General features: G+C 38.7%; 1 protein-coding gene across 1 annotated transcript in view; it reads left to right on the forward strand.

Annotated features, from left to right (window-relative positions):
- The window catches only part of ERICH3 (glutamate rich 3), a gene marked incomplete at its 3' end in the record, with an annotated part of 155008 nt that overhangs the window by 45144 nt on the left and 89574 nt on the right, over positions 1-20290 (forward strand). The window contains exons 3-6 of the mRNA XM_045291739.1: positions 397-522; positions 6102-6173; positions 10680-10808; positions 15601-15759. Of these exons, the coding sequence (XP_045147674.1) occupies positions 397-522; positions 6102-6173; positions 10680-10808; positions 15601-15759 (486 nt within the window). The remainder of the gene's footprint in view (positions 1-396; positions 523-6101; positions 6174-10679; positions 10809-15600; positions 15760-20290) is intronic.

Genomic DNA, 20290 nt, shown 5'->3' on the forward strand with positions numbered 1-20290 from the left:
GAGCAACAGTCCTGTGTTCACGGCTCCAGTTCGTTGCTTCGGGTGGCACTCCACGTCTTCCTAGGATGTATAACAAAAAGAAGAAGAATAAAAAGAACACCTGGGTTCCATCAAGAATTAAAAAAAGAAAATAGCCACTCTAATGAGAACCTTGTTTGAAACATCAGGCACGCCACCTGTGTGTTTTCACAATGATGGGTATATGAGACTGCCTTATTCATTTTTGCCTAATGAAATATTTATTAAGAGAGAAAGTTGATCAATTATAGTGCTATTTTCCTTTTGCCTGAAAATACTGCCACCTTCTCTCTCTTTCTCTTTCTTATCCTCTTTTTTTTGGCAACTAAGAATACATGTTCCCTCTTGTCTTTCTCTGTTGTTATTTGTTCCTGACAGATCACAAGAAGTGGAAGAATACGCTCTGAAAAAGAATACAAACTAAACATCATGAAGCGAGATCACCAAAAATATATCCGCGAGTGTTTGGCCCAGGCTATTTTTCATAAAGTCCTTGATATGGAGGTAAAGGTATTTACTATTTTCTCTATAATGGAAATTTATGGCTGTGATAATAAATTTGTCTTCTTTACCCAGAAGTCAGGGGATTCTTCCTCTATTGCATTAAAAGGTAATGAACGAGAGAGCCTGAGAAATTCCCTGTCTCTCTAGGTTAACCAGGGTCCTAAAGTCAATTTTTATCCATTTCCAGATAGTTAAAAGTATGGAAATCATTATATATCTTGTGATATTTAATTTTCCAAATGAATGTTTTTAATCCATAATGGCTACTCTAAAACTACCAGCCCTCACCATCTGTACCTCAATTTTCATTTGCAAGGGGGAAAAAAGTGACATCTGTTTAAATATCAGGAATCCCACTGCCATGAATTATTTCAGATCTGTTATCTTTTTAAGGCTCTGAAACGCAGCCGTATGCTAAGTTTCAAGGAATAGGCATGGAAACATCTGCCGTCCCGCCTACTTTAGGCCACGTTGGTCAGTGCAAATTTACAACCCAACCATCAACAATTACTGTTTTAAATCTGACATGGCATTTTCAGTGGATATCTCTCTAACTTGACAAATTATTTTAGTCTTGGTCCATGAAACTTGTAGTTCCAAGCATCAACACTGTTTTAATATCCAAGAAAAAGCCTGTCACTTCTTGGCTTGACCACACTGTAAGTCGTAAATCAGAAACTTGACTCATAAAACCATTGACCTGCGGGTGCTGTAAACATTTATGAACAAACATAGAATCATCAGTAAACCAATACTAAGTGTCGTGCCAATGAAAAGATTTATTATTACAATGCCATCATACCTTGCAAATGTTATGTTCATTTACAACATGCATGAGCTGTTAACTTAGGGACTCGTTTTTGTTTTACAACATGCTTATTAATTACATGGCATCTTTTTTTATGGTCACCAAATTCACTTGCTTTTAAACTAGATTTTTTAAAAAAAACTTGAAACAAAAACAAATTTCTGTCTTTTAAGAATTATTGATTAGCAGAAAGTCATAATATGTAGTGCAACTATGTTACAAGATTTTCAGCACAGACTAATAGGTGTTAAATTATATAATTTTTTTCTACTCAAGTTTGGTACTTACATTCTTGGAAATATTCTACAAATGGTATTTAATGTAAAATTTAGCCAAAATAAATTTAAGTGCTACTTGTTCTAGAATTCAAACGAATTTTGAATACCTAAGGGATTTGGTTATCCTAAGGGACATCTTGAAATAATCCAAATTTTTGTATTCTTAAATTTTTAATATCACGCATGATGATTTTGTATATAGGGGTGTGTAACAGGGGGCTTCGAAAAGCTCATGGAAATTTGAATTAAATGATAATGGAACTTGCCATGTGCTTTTTAAGTACCCACCTATAAAAAATAGAGAGAAATCAGATGATATTCAGAGGTAGTTTAGCACACTGGAAAAGTTTCCCCTTAAATTATTCCCACTAGATTTTTACTTTCAATCCTATAACTATGATTAAAAAAATAGTAAAGTATAAATTTTGTTCATTTCAAACTTAAGCAACACTGACTTCTGTTTTAGTGGGTTTTGCCTTAACACTGGTTTTCCCAGTGTAGTCCCTTAAAGTGATTTTTCAAGGTTTCACACAGTTGACACATCACGACATGTCATGATATATACTACCTGCTACCTGTGCTGTTTTTAAGACTGCATGCATTCTTCATGCATTCTGTGATATGTAATTGATATATGCTGTCAGATGCTCTGTGCCAACTCACAGAGTGACCCCTGTCTGATGTGTCTGATATTTGTCTCACATTTGCTTTAAACTGATATTGTTTACTGATATTCTTAATAGTGGTCTTAATATTCATATATTCTTTCTTGCACCAAACATTAATTGCAGGCTTTCCCTGTGCCAATAGCTGCAGAGAAATATAACAATAAGCATACAGTAGAAAGTGGGTATGTGCTAGACAAGAGCCTGCAGAGTGGGCCTTGAAAGTAAGAGAATGAGGATGTGTCAATGGGAGCAGGAGAAGCCGAACAGAGGCCCTGCTGTGCACATGGGGTCTTTAAGACTGAGGGGGAGTTCACCACGTGAAAACAAGGCAGAGACTCCAGAGATGAAAGGCAGCAGTTCCAAAGCAACAGTGGTGTGGAAGGATTTGATGGTAGAAAATAGGAGTGCCCTGAGGTCAGGCTGCCCAGCCTACAGAGGGCACTGGAGGCTGGGCCTGTTTCTGGAGAGTGTTTTCTTCGCAACCAAGTCTACAGAGTATGTGCTGCAATGTCCTCCACCAGGCGAGTGGCATAGAGGAACGCACTTGCTAAATGTGTGGAAGATGGATTAATGAGCTGGAAAAGATTGGAGGTTGGAGGTCAATTAAGACGTTTTTGCCAAAGGGGATGGATGCACAGCGGTAGAGATAATGCTGCAGATCTGCGGCTGCCTCCAGAACTACTGAAGAGGAAGAAATGAGAATATTCACACTGATTCTATAAAGTAGGTGGAAGGAAAATAGAGCCCACAGCATCTCCAACCATCCTGGCAGAGCAACAAAACGGACTGGAAAGAAATCCTTCCAGTGAACAGAATGATGTGCTTGAGGAAACAGTGTTGTGGAAGCCTGCAGGATGGTTGAGTACGATACGGGCTTAGGAAAAAAAAGACATTAGATTTGACTCAGAAGACAAAGACTTGGGTGCCCTGGGGAAAAGTATTCTTATGGTGTTGAAGAGGAGGTATGGCATGGCTGGTGACTGAGTTAATTGAAAATAAGTAGATGATGAAAAAAATGGTTGGTAATATTTAGCATAGTTTGCTGAAAACTATGAGAACAGAGAGAGAGAGAAGAAAGGCAAGTGTCAAGAAGGGGTTTGCTGATACTTGGGTAAAGACTGAGAAGGAGGATTCTCAAAGGAAGCAGACTGGATCAAGGGCAAAGGGAAAACAAAACAAGCAAATGGATTTCTGAAGGATCCCTAAGTACCGGATAGGTCAAACACCTTCAAACATGTCTAAATAATTTAAATTTGAATAGTAAGGAGCTTATTTTTTATGTGATGTTTAGTTCTAAATTATAAAATGAACTCTATTATAGAAAACTTGGGGAAAAGTATAAAGAAGGATTGTAAGCATATATAATTCTTTCTCTCAGAGATAGTTGCTGTTAACATACTTACACTTCCTTTTAATCTTTTTTACCCTCCAATTTCCGTATATCTCACAAATGGAAACTCACTGCCCTTAAGTCAATAATCATTCATTATTGACCCCTCACCACAGGTCAACAGTGCTCTGCTGGAGAAAGATGAGGATTTCTGCTTCCTTGTAGATTTACATCCTGGAGACCTACGGGATCAGCCCTACCCTGTCCACAGGGTCACTATGATGTCTATGTATGCCGTTGTTGTTGTTAAGTGCCATCAAATCGGTTCCGACCCATAGCTATCCAACGTCCAACAGAAGGAAACACTGTTCGGTCGGTCTTGCACCCTTCTCAGAATTGCTCTTATGGCTGAGCCCACCGTTGCAGCCGCTGTGTCAATCCATCTCCTTGAGGACCTTCCCCTTCTGCTCCTCCTCCTCCTCTTTTCCAGGCAGGATGCCCTTCTCCAGGCCGGGTCTCTCTGCACCACGTGTGGAAGATGAAGCCGAGCCATGTTTACCCTCTAGGAGCTCTCTGGGCATACTTCTTCCAAGACAGACCTGCCTGTCCTTTCAGCAGTCCACAATATTTTCAGTATTCCCTCCAGCACCACGATTCAAATGCATTACATTTTCCTTCGGTCTTCTTTATAAAATGCCCAACTTTCACATTCATATGTGATGATGCAAAATACATGGCTTAGGTCAGGTGCATCTTCGTCCTCAAAGTAACGTTCTTGCTTTTCAATACTTAAAGAGGACTTACGTAGCAGACTTACTTAACACAATGCATATTTTGATCTCTTGACTGCTGCGTCCATCAGCATGGATTGTGGCACTAAGTAAGAAAAAAGGCCCTGACGACACCAACTGTTGCTCCTTTTATCATGCTATACCTATTGGTCCAGTTGTGAGGATTTGGTCTTCTTTACATTGAGTCCACATGCAGACTGGAAGCTGCGATTTTTGATCTTCAGCAGCTAATGTTTCAAGTCTTCCTCACGTTCTGCAAGCATGGAGGTGTCATCTGCATATTACAGCTTGTTAATAAGCCTTCCTCCAATCCTGACTCTCCATTCTTCTTCCTATAAGCCAGTTTCTATGATTATTTTCTGAGCATAAAAGTAAACAGGTATGGTGAGAAGATGCAACCATGATGTACACCTTTCCTGATTTTAAGCCATGCAGTATTCTCTTATCTTGTTCACACAAAGGCCTCATTATCCATGTACAAGTTCCGAATGAGCACAATGAAATGTTCTGGAATTCCCATTCTCCTTAAGGCTATCCGTAGTTTATGATGGTCCACCCAGTTGTATGCCTTTGCATAGTCAATAAAACACAAGTAAACATCTTTCTGGTACTCTCAGCTTTGAGCCAAGCTCCATCTGACATCAGCAATGATATCCTGTGTTCCACATCACCTCCTCTTCTGAATCTGCTCAGGCAGTTCCCTGCCAATCTCATTTTTTGGATGCTTTTTAGCAAAATCTTACTTGCATGTGATGTCGACAATATTGTTTTAGGTCTTCGGCGTGTACATTAGTAAAATGATACTGTGTGAGAGAGAGGCATGTCTTTGTCTCGCAAAACAAACAAAACCAAACCAACATACTGCCATCACGTCAATGCTGACTCATGCTGGCTCCTTGAGAGTTCCTGAGACTTTTAAAGGAGTAGACACCCGTCGTCCTCCTGCAGGGCTGCTGCTGGTTTAGGACCGCCAACCATGCAAGTCACAGCCCAACTTCAACCACTATGCCCCCAGGGTTCCTCCTGTCTTAGTATGGACACCTGGACGTTAGAGTAAGATAGTCAGAGTTCAAATTTCTGCTACCAACTAGATATGCGACCTAAGGCAAGTTCACGGTTATTCTGTCTTAATTTTAAAACGGAATTGCTTGTGTTTAGAAATGTTTGAGAGATAGCCACAACTACGGTTTGATGAGTTAAATTGTAATTCTGCACAATACTGGTTTGTGTCCTGGTTTTTATCTACTTTACATGCATTTTCCAATTTTTAAAAACAAAATCTTAAAGAGCCTTAATGATGCTATTCTAGTCCATCATATGAATGCAGCAAATGCTTCATCATTTTCTTCATTGTTCATATTGCTTCTAAATGTTTGCTATGATAGAAAAAAATAACTTTCAAACAGAATGGTCATAGAAAATTACTTTATTATTCAGATTGTCACCCTCCGTTTAGAAGTGAAATTTAATGGTTCAAGGGTATGAGCATTTTTAACTGCATAATATATATTAGGAATTGGTTTTCCAAAGAGTTGTACCGATTTATATCCCCACCTGCACATTTATGCAGGTGATTATTCTCCATCTCAATGACACAAGGGTATATCTCCTGAGAACAGTTAACTGTAGGGATTATTTGCCTCCCAAAAAAGTACTTACTGTAATTGATATGATTCTCTCCTCCATTCCTTCCTATGGGCTCAGCGTTACCACCAGCTTGAAATAAAAAAGAAACTGGAGGCCATAGCTAGGAAGGAGCGCGTTCAGAGGTTTAAGGTAAGGAGTGGCACAACTCTCTTTTACTCCCTAATATTTTTTATCATTTCCGAAGCCATGATCCTTGTGGTCCTTTACATTGGGCTCGCTTATCATTGAGGTCAAATTATGGTTCTTCCGGGCCTGGTTTTGGCTGTGATCTTCATAGAAGGTCATGATTATGTTGGACCTAATTGTACGAGATACATTTTAATAAGATACAAACCTTTCAAAGAAAAACTGAAAAATATTCTCAGGTTTGAAGTTTTGAATTTGTAAATCATTGGTTAAGAGGTGATAGGAGCCAAAGGTCTTCCTGTTTGCTTTAAAGAGGTGAAAAATTATGGTAATGTCACTGGTATGATGGAAACCAAGGCATTTGAAGAATTACACAACGGCACATTTTCATGGCACTGTAGCCTTTGGAAATCTGCAGTAGGAAAAGCCCACTACAGCAAAAGAAAGCACGAAGAGATGTAGGCATTTTGTCCAGAGCATGTTTAAGTTTTGTTTCGAGATTTTATTGTGCTTTGAGTGAAAGTTTACGGAGCAAATGAGTTTCACACTCAATTATAGACATTTTGTTGTATGAAGTGTTTGCAATCCCTCCGTAACAGCACTCTGCACTTCTTCCCCAAGTTACCTATTTCCATTTGCTCATTTTTATTCCTCTTTTCTGTGTTCTGGGCTTTGTTTGGATAAATCTACCTTTTGGGTATCATAGATTTGATTGCACTGAGAAGTAAATTGCTCCCTGGGGTTTTTATTTACTTTCTAGACTTTTCTATTGCTTGGCTGAAATGTTGATCCCCAGCAGTGGGTTCAATTCCAGACATGAAAGGTGTCTAAAAGTCATAGGGTTCCACTAGATTCTATTCGCCAAGTACGTCTTTTTTTATGATCTTGAATTGTATTATGCATCTCCCCCTCTCCCACTCTGTCTAGGACCTAACATGGTGATCCTGATCAGAGACGTCAGTAGTGGTAGCCAGGCATCATCTGCGTCTTAGGGCAGTGGAGGTGATGTCATCTCTTAGTCCTAGAAACCAATTGTCTCCGTGAGCCTTGTCTTTGATTTTCTTTACTTGGCTTTGCTCTCTATGGGAAGAGAACAATAGCTGCATCTTAGACAGCCATACAAAAGTTTTTAACGCCCCGCTTGCTACTCACTGAAATATGATACAGAACATTGCATGTGCATTCTACGTTATGCTAGTTGGCCTAGATGTATCCTGCCCTGTGGCTCTTAGTTCCAAAGTCCACTGGCGTCTTCCTTAAGGGGCTTGGTTTTTGTCTACGAGCTTTTCAAAACGTTACCCTTCCTATGCCCCATTAAACCCTATGATATATTTGCAACACAAACAGATATAGAAATATCCTCTGTGAAGCCTACAAATGGGTGTGCTCCCAGATGATCGCTCACATCTATTCAGTTTACATATTTGGCTATGTATCCACTTGTAAATTATTGTTTGTTATTACTGTGACTATGGAATTGTGTATATAATAATACTTACTAAAGTTGCCTTTAACTTTAGCACTCCTTGTGGTGGGATTTCTAGATTATCGGGTATTTCCAATTTTCATTTCAACTTTTTAAGGAAGTTATACGTTCTTTTTCATAGCAGTTGTATCGTTCTATATTTCTACCAGCAATGTATGGCAGTTTCAATTTCTCCACACTTCTGTCAGCAATTATTGTTTACTGTTGTTAACTTTTTTTGTGTTGACATGATATTGTTGGTTTGATTTCCATCTCCCTATTGGCTAATAAAGGGAACTTGGTGATGGTGTCTGGTAAGGGCTGGATGGCTAACAGCAAACTTTGCAGTTCAAAATCACTAACCTCTCATGAGAGAAAGAGGAGGCTGTCTGTTCCCATCAAGAGCTACAGCTTATAGAAGGATTGCTATGAGTTAGAGTCTACTCAATTGCAGTGGGTTACTAATTGATTCATGTTTTTCTTGCTTGCTTGTATATTTGGTTCAGTGAGGTGTCCAATGACGTCTTCTGTCCATTTTTAATTGGATTTTTTGGTCTTTTTGTTGCTGCGGTAGTGAAAATTGTCTACATGTTTTAAAGATCAGTTCTTTGTCTGATTTTCACTGCCAAAAATATTTCCCCAGTCTATAAGGCCTCTTTTGGAGAAGACTTTTGATGTGCACAGGTATAGGTGTTTAACTTGTCTGTCTAGTTTATCTCCTGCTATCTGTGCGTTTTAGCCATGTTTGATAGTTTAGATTAGCCACCCCCTGAAATTTGCCCTTTAAAAAAATCTTTACGGTTTTACAGTTTAGGCTTTATATTTAGATCTTGGATCCCCCTTGAGCTAGTCTTTGCATATGGTGTGGAAGGAATATGGATCCTATTTCACGTTTCTGCAATTGGGTATCCAGTTTTACAAGTACTGTTTGTCAAAGAGACTATCTCTTCCCCCTTTAATGGATCTCAGCGCTTTGCTGAAGGTCAACTGTCCAGTGATGTTGTTCACTGCCCTTGAGTCTGTTCTGATGTATGGCAACTTATCCCTATGTACAGCAGATGAAGCACGGCCTCCTTAAGTGCCCTCCTCACCACTTGTCCTTTGTCTGAACCCATTGTTGTTGCCACATGTGTCAGTTCATGGATCTGGTGGTCTTCTACTTTCCATTGACCCTCCTCTTAAGGTAGCATGATGTCCTTCTCAGGGAATTGCTTCCTCCTACACCCATGTCCAAAGTAGTCCATAGCAATTTCAGTATTTTGCACCGACTCTATCATTTATTTGTATACCTTTTGCTCTGCTCTTCCTTCTTCATTGGCTAGCATGCAAACACATTGAAACTAGCAAGGCTTGGATCAGGCACACCTTAGCACCGTTGTCCTTAAAGTAACATATTTGTTCTTTTACACGTTAAGGAAATCTTTTGGAACAGACTTCCCCAGTGTTATACTTAGTTTGCTTTCTTGGCAGCTGTCTATCAGTCGATGCATTTATTTCTGGCTTCTCAATTTTGTTTCATTGACCCATGTGTCTCCTTGTAAGAGGACCAAGCTTTTTTGACTGTGATGGCTGTTTAATAAATGCTGAGACCTGGAAATTTGAGACTTCTACTTTGGTCTTCCTCTGCAATAGTGCTTTTCTTATCCATGGTCTCTTTTCTTCCATAGAAAGATGATGAATGTGTTTCCATCTCTATGAGAATGATGATTGTGTTATAGCTTCAGAGGGCATTTTAAAATTCTTTGTTTGGTTTCTAGTCTTGTATTTTATATCCCTTCATTGCAGTGAACTTATGAAATATATAAATTTAAATCAAGAGCTGAGAGGTTCAATTGGGCAGGTTGGGAAGGCTTCCATTTAGGTTGGCAGTTTTACTCAATTTCTTGAGCCATTTAAGCTCACATGCTGTTCTTAATTTTCTGTGCAGGATTACAAATGTGGGCCCAAAACCACATCTCACGAATTGATGAATATATTTAAAGCTTCTGTGGAATAACTGGCCATATAAGACTATACATTTTCCTTTTTGCTTGATAGAGTCAAATCTGTCCATTCTATCATGGTCAAAGAAAATCATGTTACAAAACCGTTGCTGTATAGTAGAAGAGAGGGCCGTTTTTCAAGACTGGAGAAGTTGGAGTGCAGAGATTGTCGTTAATTCAACTTTCCTGATAATGTCCTTTATTAAAGACTGACTTATAGATTCTGTAATTCTGCTGCAGCATTGATGGATAAAGATGATTGTTGGAACTGAAGGGCAAGCAGCCTTGCCTGAAGTGGTATCAGTGATGGCAGCTCTGCTTCCTGTGCCCTCACCCTCACTCCCCGACACGTGAAGCTAGCTGCACGCGCATGCTGTGACCCTGGGAGAAGGTCATTCTAGACATTTCAGTTCCTCCCCTTATAAGTTTTATTCGTGGTAATTTTGGTGTTATAGATGCATCTGGGAATAGGTCATTTTTAGGTTTTCATTATTTTTATACTTTTTTATTTATAGCCTTATTTATTTTTGTATTTTAGTGTGGTAAACTGTATATGACAACATTTTTTCATTTGATCCATTTTTAAAGTATGCACGTCAATGGTATTGCCACATTTACAATGTTGTGCAACTTTTATTACTATCTATTTCTAAATTTTTTTATCACCATAAGTGATTCTGATTTGATTATTTTTTAAGGTAGATAAATAACACTTTTTGATATTCTTTTCTGGTTGGACTAGTGATAATCATTGTGCTTTTTATAGCATTCTTCTGACAGCAGATAACGAAATATGTAATTATGAAAAGTGAGGCTACACTGCATCTGCTGCTATTTCTTTGAGTTCATCTTAAAGGACACTCAATTTGCTGCCCGTACCACCCTCCCAACCTCCTCAGCACAGCGGAGGTAACGTTTCCTGATGCTCATGAGATGCCTGGGAAGTCAGACTCTTGAGAAGAATAAGACAGCACTTCTGCAGTCGCATCGTGTCCTTGGCATAACAAGCATAACCAGCCTGACTGAGATGCATCTATTCTCTAAATCACTTCCTTTTTCTAGGGGGAGCCCACTAGATGGTCTGTAGAAAATAACATGCCAATCCTGTCTCCCCACCCGCCGTTTGGGCAGAAGAGTAACTGGGGCCATAGCATTCCGGTGGATGAAGGGCATTCCAGTCCATTAACAATGGTGAGTTCTATGAAAGACTGTCGTACACTCTCTCAACTACTTAATGTATTGCCTTTAATTACTCTCAGAAAGATTACTCTCTGGGAATATGTCCTACACAATCTTGAAAGTCCTAATGAGTTGAAACATAGATTTATATCTGTTCATTGTGTTTCCACTGAAGCATTGTCCTCAATCAATATTACCCCAGCCGTATTCATTCTTCTTGTTATTGCTAGGTTCGTTTCATTGCATGCAGATTACTTATGTCATTTACATGTCCCAAACCTATGGAAAAGCCTGCAATCTTTCATCTGACATTTTAGACCCTATTACTCCAATCAGCAATCCTGATATTGTCCCCCACAGTTGCTTCTGATATCCCACAGTGCAGCAAAATTTAACCACTCCGTGTTCATGTTCTATATTTTAAGCCCTCTAGATGTTGTTCTTGTTTTCTCTAGTCCCACCTTGTTCGTGAAGCTTCTTGATGCACCTCTGCGCTTGGACTGTGTCTCTACTACTTTAGTCACTCAGCATAATTTGCTGTCAAGATTATTACTACCTGAGTTTGATCAGAAGAATGTGCACAAACTCTAAAATAAAAATAAATGTGCAGAAATTCCATTTAAAGAAATTTCACATGGAAATTTTATTCCAACTTTATTAATTTGTAATAAAAGTAGTATTTGCTTAAATGAAGGTAAGGAAAATTTAAGCAATACAATTGGAAAATATTCATGATGGGTTAGGTGTACTTGATCATGCCTCTATTCTTGCTTTGTGTTGCCTAATATAGCTTCCTGTTAGCATGTACATTTGGGGGGGGTTGAGCAATATTTGCAGAGGGGTTGTAATGATTTCATAGATTGAAAAAGTAGACTCATCATATATCACGCCAAGCTTTGCCATTTTTCAAAAGGTAAATATATTTTCACATTTCCTGATGAGACGCTTAAGTTACGAAAAGCAATACTCTCTCCCCTTTGCTGTTACCACATTTCTAGGTTTGATTTGAATATATAATGCACGCAAATAATTCCTTCATGAGACGGCAAATTCGCCAGACTCTCAAAAGGTTAATCCGAGAGAAACAAAGAAACAATCAAGGGCTGTTTTCTGTCTTCTCACCTGTTTCCAAGAGGAGAAAAACCTTGAAAGGCTTTCTTTTCAATTTTCCAGCTGAACACCCTCAGTAAATAGTTTATGATACATCCAGGAGATCTTAATGTGGCAGGAACGGGAAGGTAATTTGGAAATTACAGGAAACACTGACACTAGCACTTCAGAAGCCTTCCATCTGCTGAGCCGCGGCCCCTCACGTGGCCACCCCTGGGGTGCTTCTGCACCCCACTCTGGGGTATGCATTAAGGTCTTGGAATTGTAGTTCCCATTTTACAGAAATTTAGATCTTTTTGTCTTCACAACCTTTAGATCCATTAAATTTGACTCCTGACTTCTAAGTGTTATTCAAATGAAGGTAATAATCCTTTGGGGACGTCACCATAGACTTTCTAGAACTTTCTTGAGAGGGTAAGGAAGGCTTTGGTGATTAGTTATTGCACATGATGACTGGTTGCTCCTAAACTTCCAAAAATAGCATATAAGCATTTAGCTGTACTGTTCCCCTTAAAATGGTGGAAAGCTATTCAGCTTGGAAACCTCATCCCTAGAGGTCTTCCACTGAGAATTAAAAGTGCTCCAATAAACTTAGTCATCACCATGTAGTCAAATTCAATTCACATTCTGGGGCAGTTTGGGGAGCATTAAGCTCCAGGGCCATATTTATTTCAAGAAAATATATTATGAACGATTTAAAATATAGCACATTGAAGGTAGTGTCTGATGTGCACCAGAACAGTTTGTAGCTCACAGCTGTTTGTGAATGTTACAGATTTGTTTTTGGAGATAAATGTAATCAGCTAAACATCTGACTGCCACATTCATCTGACTGAATGATATTTGTATGCAAATGAGGGGAAATAACGTTTAGAACACAACAGTCAATAGATCATGTTCTCGTTTACAGTAGCTCACTTTCTTGATTTCCACATTAGGTGTTCATTGTTTATACATTCAGTTAGGTTATTTTACACTAGAGAGTCTTAAGTCATGTTTGCTTTACAGATTTCAAAAGAAATATCTTGGGTGATCTGACTTCCTTGTTCAGAAACTTCTTTTACAGTTTTTGTTTTCATTTCTTTTACAGGTTCTAAAATGTTTCATTTTACGGCCCATATTTGTGCATATCCAGTTTCTTTAAATCAAGTGTCACTCTAGTCAGTTCCTGTATCAGTTGTGAAGCAAGTTTGCATGTAAACCCCAAATAGTTATGTCTCATAGACTCCCCAAATAGTTAAGTGCCGTCTCTGTACCCCCAAAACAAACACACAGAGAAGTCGCAGCTGGTGTGATAGCTGTAGCCTCTGATGACTTTCAGCACTCAGACTCCCGTTACATCACAGACTGTACAGATAGACTCAGGTTTTGTCATCGTCGGCATAAGCCAAGATGATGTATCACTGCATGGGTATTTCAGCCAGAGGAGAGAGAGCATGGAGGAAGTGGGACCCTCCATGGACGCTTCATGGATCTCTGGCACTGATATCTTAGTAGCACAGTTCACCCAGAATTGCGAGGAATGCTGAGAAACATGGCCTTTATTTAGGAGAGCCATGTTCCCAGCTAAAAATTACATTATAAGTGAAGGCGAGGAAAACATGCATTGGAAAATGATGGTTATCTTTGTGACCATCATCTCTCCATGTCTTGCTCACAGCTGATATGGAAGCTCTCCTCTGGCTTGGAGGAGGGCCCTGGTGGCGTAGTGGTTACTTGGGGCTGCTAACTGCAAGGTCAGCGGTTGAAACCACCCCCCTCTCCTCGGGAGAAAGACAGGGCTTTCTACTCCCATAGGAGTTACAGTATCCGAAACTGATGGGGGAAGTTTTACCCAACCCGATAGTGTCGCTGTGAGTTGGCATTGACTCGGTGGCAATTTTGGTTATGTTTTCTTACCTGGATGCTCAAATATGCCACATCTCTTCTATCACATCCATTTTATTTTCTCACTCAACCGTGGATAAAACCTAAGTGCTTCTGTAAAACTTGTATTGTTATCTGCTCCATTGGTCTATTTCCAATATTTGGAAAGTTCTAAGTTCTTTTAGTTTCTCGGTATTTTGGTATCATTGTCCGTTTGGCAGTATTTGTGTGGTTCCTTTGGCCCTAATTCTTAGTGTTACTATTAGATGTGAAAAATTACTTTATATCTCTGCACAGAGCTTATAGCGGGGATTCAATGAATGTTGACTGAACAAAATCAGAGATTTTTATGACCTATGACACACTATTCAAAGATGACACGGAAACTTATTTTTGGTAGTAAGAGCAGCTTAATGATCATTTTTATGCATGCATACACACTTTCCCAGATTTGAATATGTGTTATTTACCATTATACTTTTTCAAGCCAATGTATTAAGCTTTATGTAAAGACTGTCAATCTCCCTCTACCCACACATGCATGAATTATTCTTGCCATAGTTTATATTTCCTTGTTATAGAGCAACTATGCTGTTCTCAAGTCGAATTTTCCACTCTTGAAACATTGCTTATCTTTTTACTAAACTTAAATTACTCTGTCAATATCCCAAAAAGCATTGCTAACGCTCTGTGCTCGTCCTTTTGGGATCTTTTGCAGAGCATTCGTGTTTGGAAAATGTGCCAGGCAGGGTCTCAGCAGGAAACAGATGGCTAACACAAATTGGGTAATTAAGAAGTGTTTAATAAAGAAACTATTTACAAAGATACAGACATACAGACGGGGCGGGGAATAACTAACTTCAGATACGAAGCATACCACTTAGGTCTACAGAAGAAAGGGAAAGGTTGGCTCTTAGGACCATCGAGAAGGACATCGCCCAACAGGAGCAGTGGATTTTGGGAGAGCAAGAGGCTGAGCTGTTCCACCCCAAAAACATTCTGAGCAAGGCCCAGCAGAACGAGGAACCCAACTCTCACCCCATGCTCTTTGGTCTCCTGCAATTCCTGCCAATGGCTGAATCCAACAGGAACCCTAAGCTTAGTTAGTGTAGTCCATAAAGAAAGGACCACCAGAGCCCAGAGTAGGGGGGAGACTAGGAAGGAGAATAGATCTAGAGGGACTAACGGAACTTAACCCAGGATGGAAAGCATCAATTTCCTTCCAAGTGTTCTTCCAAAGTTGCCATTAAACAGTTTGTATTTTTGTTTTCTGAGTATTTCAAGGAATACAGCCATGGCGATGCATTAGAGTAAAACATGCACCTTTTCACTTTTGCGTGATTCAGATTGTCTGCTTTTGCTAAGCACCAGTCTTAGAGCTTAAAGGACTCACAGTAGAATTTATGTTGAAAGTGCTGAAAAAGAAATGTGTCTTCTAAAAATATCCCTTTTGATCTCTAAAAGAGGAACATCATCCAACTTAATATTTACTTGAGCAAAGGCATTTCTCAGCACAGCATAAATTAAGTTATTATCAGTGAGTTTGCTTAAAAAAAACAACACAGGAGTGCCACAGAGGACATCTCCTTTGTCTAGAATATTCAAGCTCTGCGGCACTTTGTCATGTAAAGGGCTTCAGTCAACACCATATGTTTTAACAAATACTCTGGGCCATAAGGGTAAGTATAATGGAAAGACATAATTAACGTTTAATCTTTTCAGTAAAAAGGCATCATTAATGACTCTAGGATATTTGTTGGGTTATTAATTGGTTCTGGAGCGATGTCAAGAGACTAATTGAAATGAAATTCCTCCCTTACCTGTCTAGACAGCCCCAAGACCATATACTGCCCCGGGACATCCGCATCCTCCGGTGAGATTGGGGCCTCTTCCCAGTGACCCCTTGGCTGGCTCTGTTCCAAAGAAGACCTCCAGGCTCAGAGCAAGAGCAATGCTGCTGGAGAAGGACGCTCCATTTCCTATTGGGGTAAAAATACCTTCTTCACGAGATACCTTCTCACACTTGATTACAATATTAGGTTATTAGCATTTTGAGATGTTTGATTTAAGTAATCAACTCAGTAAAATTTGTATTGTCTACTTATTAGACACCTAGTATGTGCTTCTGTTCAATTATATTTTACCCTGACTGAGTATCCTATCCTCTTTATGTTGCTGAGCAAGGAGCTTAAGGCATGGATTTGTAATAAGGTAAAGTGATAGCTCATTGCTTTGAGAGACATTAAAACATTTAAAAATATTTTTAAAATTATTATTATTTGGGAATTAATACATATAGCATATCATTCCATAGTTCTATCATGTCAAGAAGAATTGTACAATTGTTATCACAATCAGTTTTCAAACACTCTTTTCTTCCTGGACTCCATGACATCATCTCCCTTTGACCTCACCCCCTGTGAAACCCTTATTCTACTTGCTGTCGCTATAGGTTCATCAATCCTGGGTTTCCTATACCAAAACACAGAAAAATACATAACATGATTTTATGAGGATAACCTCCAATGACATAACACCTCTGAGATACAAATTAACCTGAGCAAAAAAACAAAAAACAAAAACAGAACATGTTGAAAATCAGATCAGGACCAGCATGCATCAGAAGGGAGATCAACTGACAGAGTTTTAACCGTTCAAGTCAGATGTGTGCCTTTGATCTTCTATCCTCATCTCTCCAATGCACTCCGTTAAGGACCCACTTTCCTCCCATCTCTTAGTTGTGAATAGAGGGGGTTCACCAGAGCCTTATTTTCTATGTATTTTCCACAAAGGAATCTTGGGCTCTCACTGTCCATGCATAGCCTTCCGCAGACTGGGTTCTCATGACTTAGGCTGATACTGATCCCTCCCTTGGCATTGGGTTATATATACACGCCTTTGGTGACTGATGATGGTGGGCTTCTTCCATGGGGACTTAGCTGACATTTAACTTAGATGACTTCTTGTTTGGAGACAAGCCTTTAAGACCCAGATGCTATTTTATCTGATAGCCAGGCACCATCTAATTTCTTTGCCGCTTTTTGATAGAACACCTGTATCTTCTGTGTTCCCTCCCTGAGGGCGAGTATCGAGCCGGGCCTTGAGGTAAGAACTAATTGGAACTAGGATTTAATGGGGGCCACAAATCCATTCTTGGACCTAAGTTTCTATTTTCAGTATTTTTAAAATTTATTATTAATTGGGAGTTCATACCTATCTTGTCATTCCATTTTTAATTGGGAGTTTAATTCCAATTTTAATTGGGAGTTAATACATATATAATTCCATGGTTCAATCACATCAAGAGAATTGTACAATTGCTTCCATAATCAGTTTCCAAACATACTTTTCCTTCTTGGAAAGAAGATTTTTATATCCAGATATGACTTTTATCAGAAGGCCTCATGTTGGCTGTTTTCATGTACACTGGTACAGATAGGAACTGGAAACACAGGGAATCCAGGGCAGGTGATCCCTTCAGGACCAATGGTATGACTGGCTATACTGGGAGGGTGGGTTGGAAAGGGGGAACCGATGACAAGGATCTACATGTGACCTCCTCCCTGGGGGACAGACAACAGAAAAGTGGGTGAAGGGAGACATCGGATAGGGCAAGATATGACAAAATAATAATTTATAAATTATCAAGGGTTCATGAGGGAGGGGGTAGTGGGGAGGGAGGAGAAAAATGAGGAGCTGATGCCAGGGGCTTAGGTGGAGAGCAAATGTTTTGAGAATGATGAGGCCAATGAATGGACAAATGTGCTTTACACAATTGATGTATGTGTGGATTGTGATAAGAGTTGTATGAGCCCCTAATAAAACGATTAAAAAAAAAAAAAAAGAAAACAATACTAGCCACAAACAATCTGGTATTTGCATGGCAACTTACTTTCCTGCCAGTATATGAAATTGCATCAATTTTGACTTTTGAGAAGGTTAAATATAGGAGGAAAAGAATGTCCTTCCTTTAAAATGGATTTAGTTTAACAAAGAGTTAACAACACTGCTCTACTCATCTTCCAAGGCTTTGTCTGATATAATTTTAATTTAGTTTGATAAGGCACAGGAAAAAGAGGTGGTAACCATAAAATATGATTTATATAAACAAGGAAGAATCATTAAGACTCATTAATTAAAGAGCGCTTTGCTTGTACTTCTAACATGACGAAATTGCTTAAGAAAATACAAAGTTGTGAGTAACATTGTCATTAAGTTCAAATAGGTGAATTTCATTCCATTCCTTTTTAGGAAGGACAAGCTATATGAAATAAGCATGTTTTTATCTTTAACTGACAGATAAAGTTTACACTAAAAATTAATTCAGACAAGTAAATTATTTGACAGTAAAAAAGTATAAATATAATTCTTGAAATTAAGATTTTAATTCATTTAATTTGCTTGTCAACTGTAAAACACTTTTCAAAAGCCTTATTGGGAGTTCATTTAATGTTTCTCAGAAATCAGGAGAAATTCATTGAAAGTGGTAGAGTTTTGTGTGGGAGGGACTGCTCAGAATGAATTTGGAACATGTTGCGTTGTAAGCCAGTTAGGTTGACACACTCTAGGATATAGTCTTCATTTTGGGACCAGAGATTTCTCATTTCATTCGATGTGCAGGCATGAGAGGTCCAACCTGATAGATTGTCTATCTAAATAATTCGCTAAAATAATTAGAGACTATCTAAAATAATTCTCATGACAATTTCTCCCTTGCAGTAATCCAAAATAGGGAACCAAATAAAAATCAAGTCATTCTATTATTTACCAAGCATTATCAAAGGGCCAAAGCATGTAGAAGCAGAATATGTTCCTCCGTAGACAGAAATACATGGGAAGCCTTATCACAATGAAGGTTGCTTGGTGATCGTGGAATCAGAATGAAGAGATGTTATGGAATGGAATGTTAGCAATGTCAAGCTCACAGGGGCTGTTACACCCGTCTTATCCAAGGAGTAGGCTTACAAGGGTACCAGGAAGCTCAAAGGCCTTTGGCTGCAATTCTCTGTATCTTTCTGAATTGACTTTGCTTCTAGGACTAGAAATATTCACAGTTCAGTGAGTGAGATTTCCTTGCTCCCTCTTAGATAATACTTCAGTGGATATCTTTCACTTTTGCAGAGGTGATTATATATTGTTTATAAAATTCCCATAACTAGTAACTTTGATATATTTGCTGTTAGATATCTGAACAATATCAATCAGATAATATTAAATTTCTGCTTTGGGGGAAGAGGTTGTTTTGTTTTTGCTATTATTTCCCAAATATGCTCTAAAATAGTGAGTAGATTGACTAATTAAATTTATTATCTGACTTTTAAAAATCCCATTTTATTAACATAGTTCACATAATATACAATTCAAATTCAATCAAATTAAAAAGAGTTGTGCAATGATCACCACAATCAATTTTAGAACATTTTCTTCTTTCTCGTACTAATTGTTATTAGCACGCAGGACTTTTTAATAGCTATTTCCAAGTTGTTGGAATGTGGATGACTGAGGATAAACAGTTGTAGTCAATATGAATTAAGATTCATAACACAAGCTTAAGACCAATTTTGTGTTAATTTTAACTAGTGAAAGTCACTTAAAAGGAAAAAATACTTATTGGACACTTTCTATGTACTAGGCATTGCTATTGGCATTAAAGATAGTTCAATTATCAGCTCAGACAAAAATCGTTCAATTATTAGAACTCGTGGTATGAGTCCTGACTGTGTACTGGGCCAACCAGTAGGCTGCTAGCATGAAAGCCACCTGTTCAAATTTGCCAGCTTCTTCATGGGCAAAAGATGAGGCTGTATGCTTCCAAAAAGCTTTAAATCTCAAAACCTCTAAAGAGCAGTTTTACTCTGTTCTATGGGGTCATTGGGGTTCACAGTATAAGCAAGTGCAGTGGTGGGGCAATAGCTGAGCGCTCACTTGCTAACCTAGTGGTCACTAGTTTGAACCAACCGTCTGCAACATGGCAGAAGATGTGGTGGTCTGCTTCCATAAAGACTGCAGCCTTGGGCACCTCTGGGAACCAGAGCAGTTTCACTCTGTCCCATAGGGTTGGTGTGAGTTGGCTGACTTGGCAGCAACTTAAAAAAATAATGTAATATACATAAGCAAATATCTGAGAGAAAAGATGAATTTGTCTTCAATGACATGGATGGTGATAATTATTTAATATAAAACCAGAAAGAAAATGAAAAATAATATTCTGCATAATCGCTGAGAATATAGTGTACACCCAACAAACTATTACTGTGTTCCTAAGGCATTCAAGATATGCTTATGGAAAGTGGCTGAAGGTAAAACAGACATAAGCATATCACACTTTGCCAAGGAGTATCAGGACCGAGAGTCTTTGGGTTAGGCAAAGTAACGGTGAAAAACAGGCTGATTAAGATGCAATGATAGTAGAAATAATGACATGATTGAAAATGAAAATCCTTAGCATGAAGACTGATCACACACAAATGGTAAGAGTGTATTTTGGTATAGCCATTGGTAAAGGTAATATGGTAATA

This window comes from Echinops telfairi, unplaced genomic scaffold, assembly GCF_000313985.2.
Source record: "Echinops telfairi isolate 266 unplaced genomic scaffold, ASM31398v2 ScPeMD7_443;HRSCAF=831, whole genome shotgun sequence".
Taxonomy (NCBI): domain Eukaryota; kingdom Metazoa; phylum Chordata; class Mammalia; order Afrosoricida; family Tenrecidae; genus Echinops; species Echinops telfairi.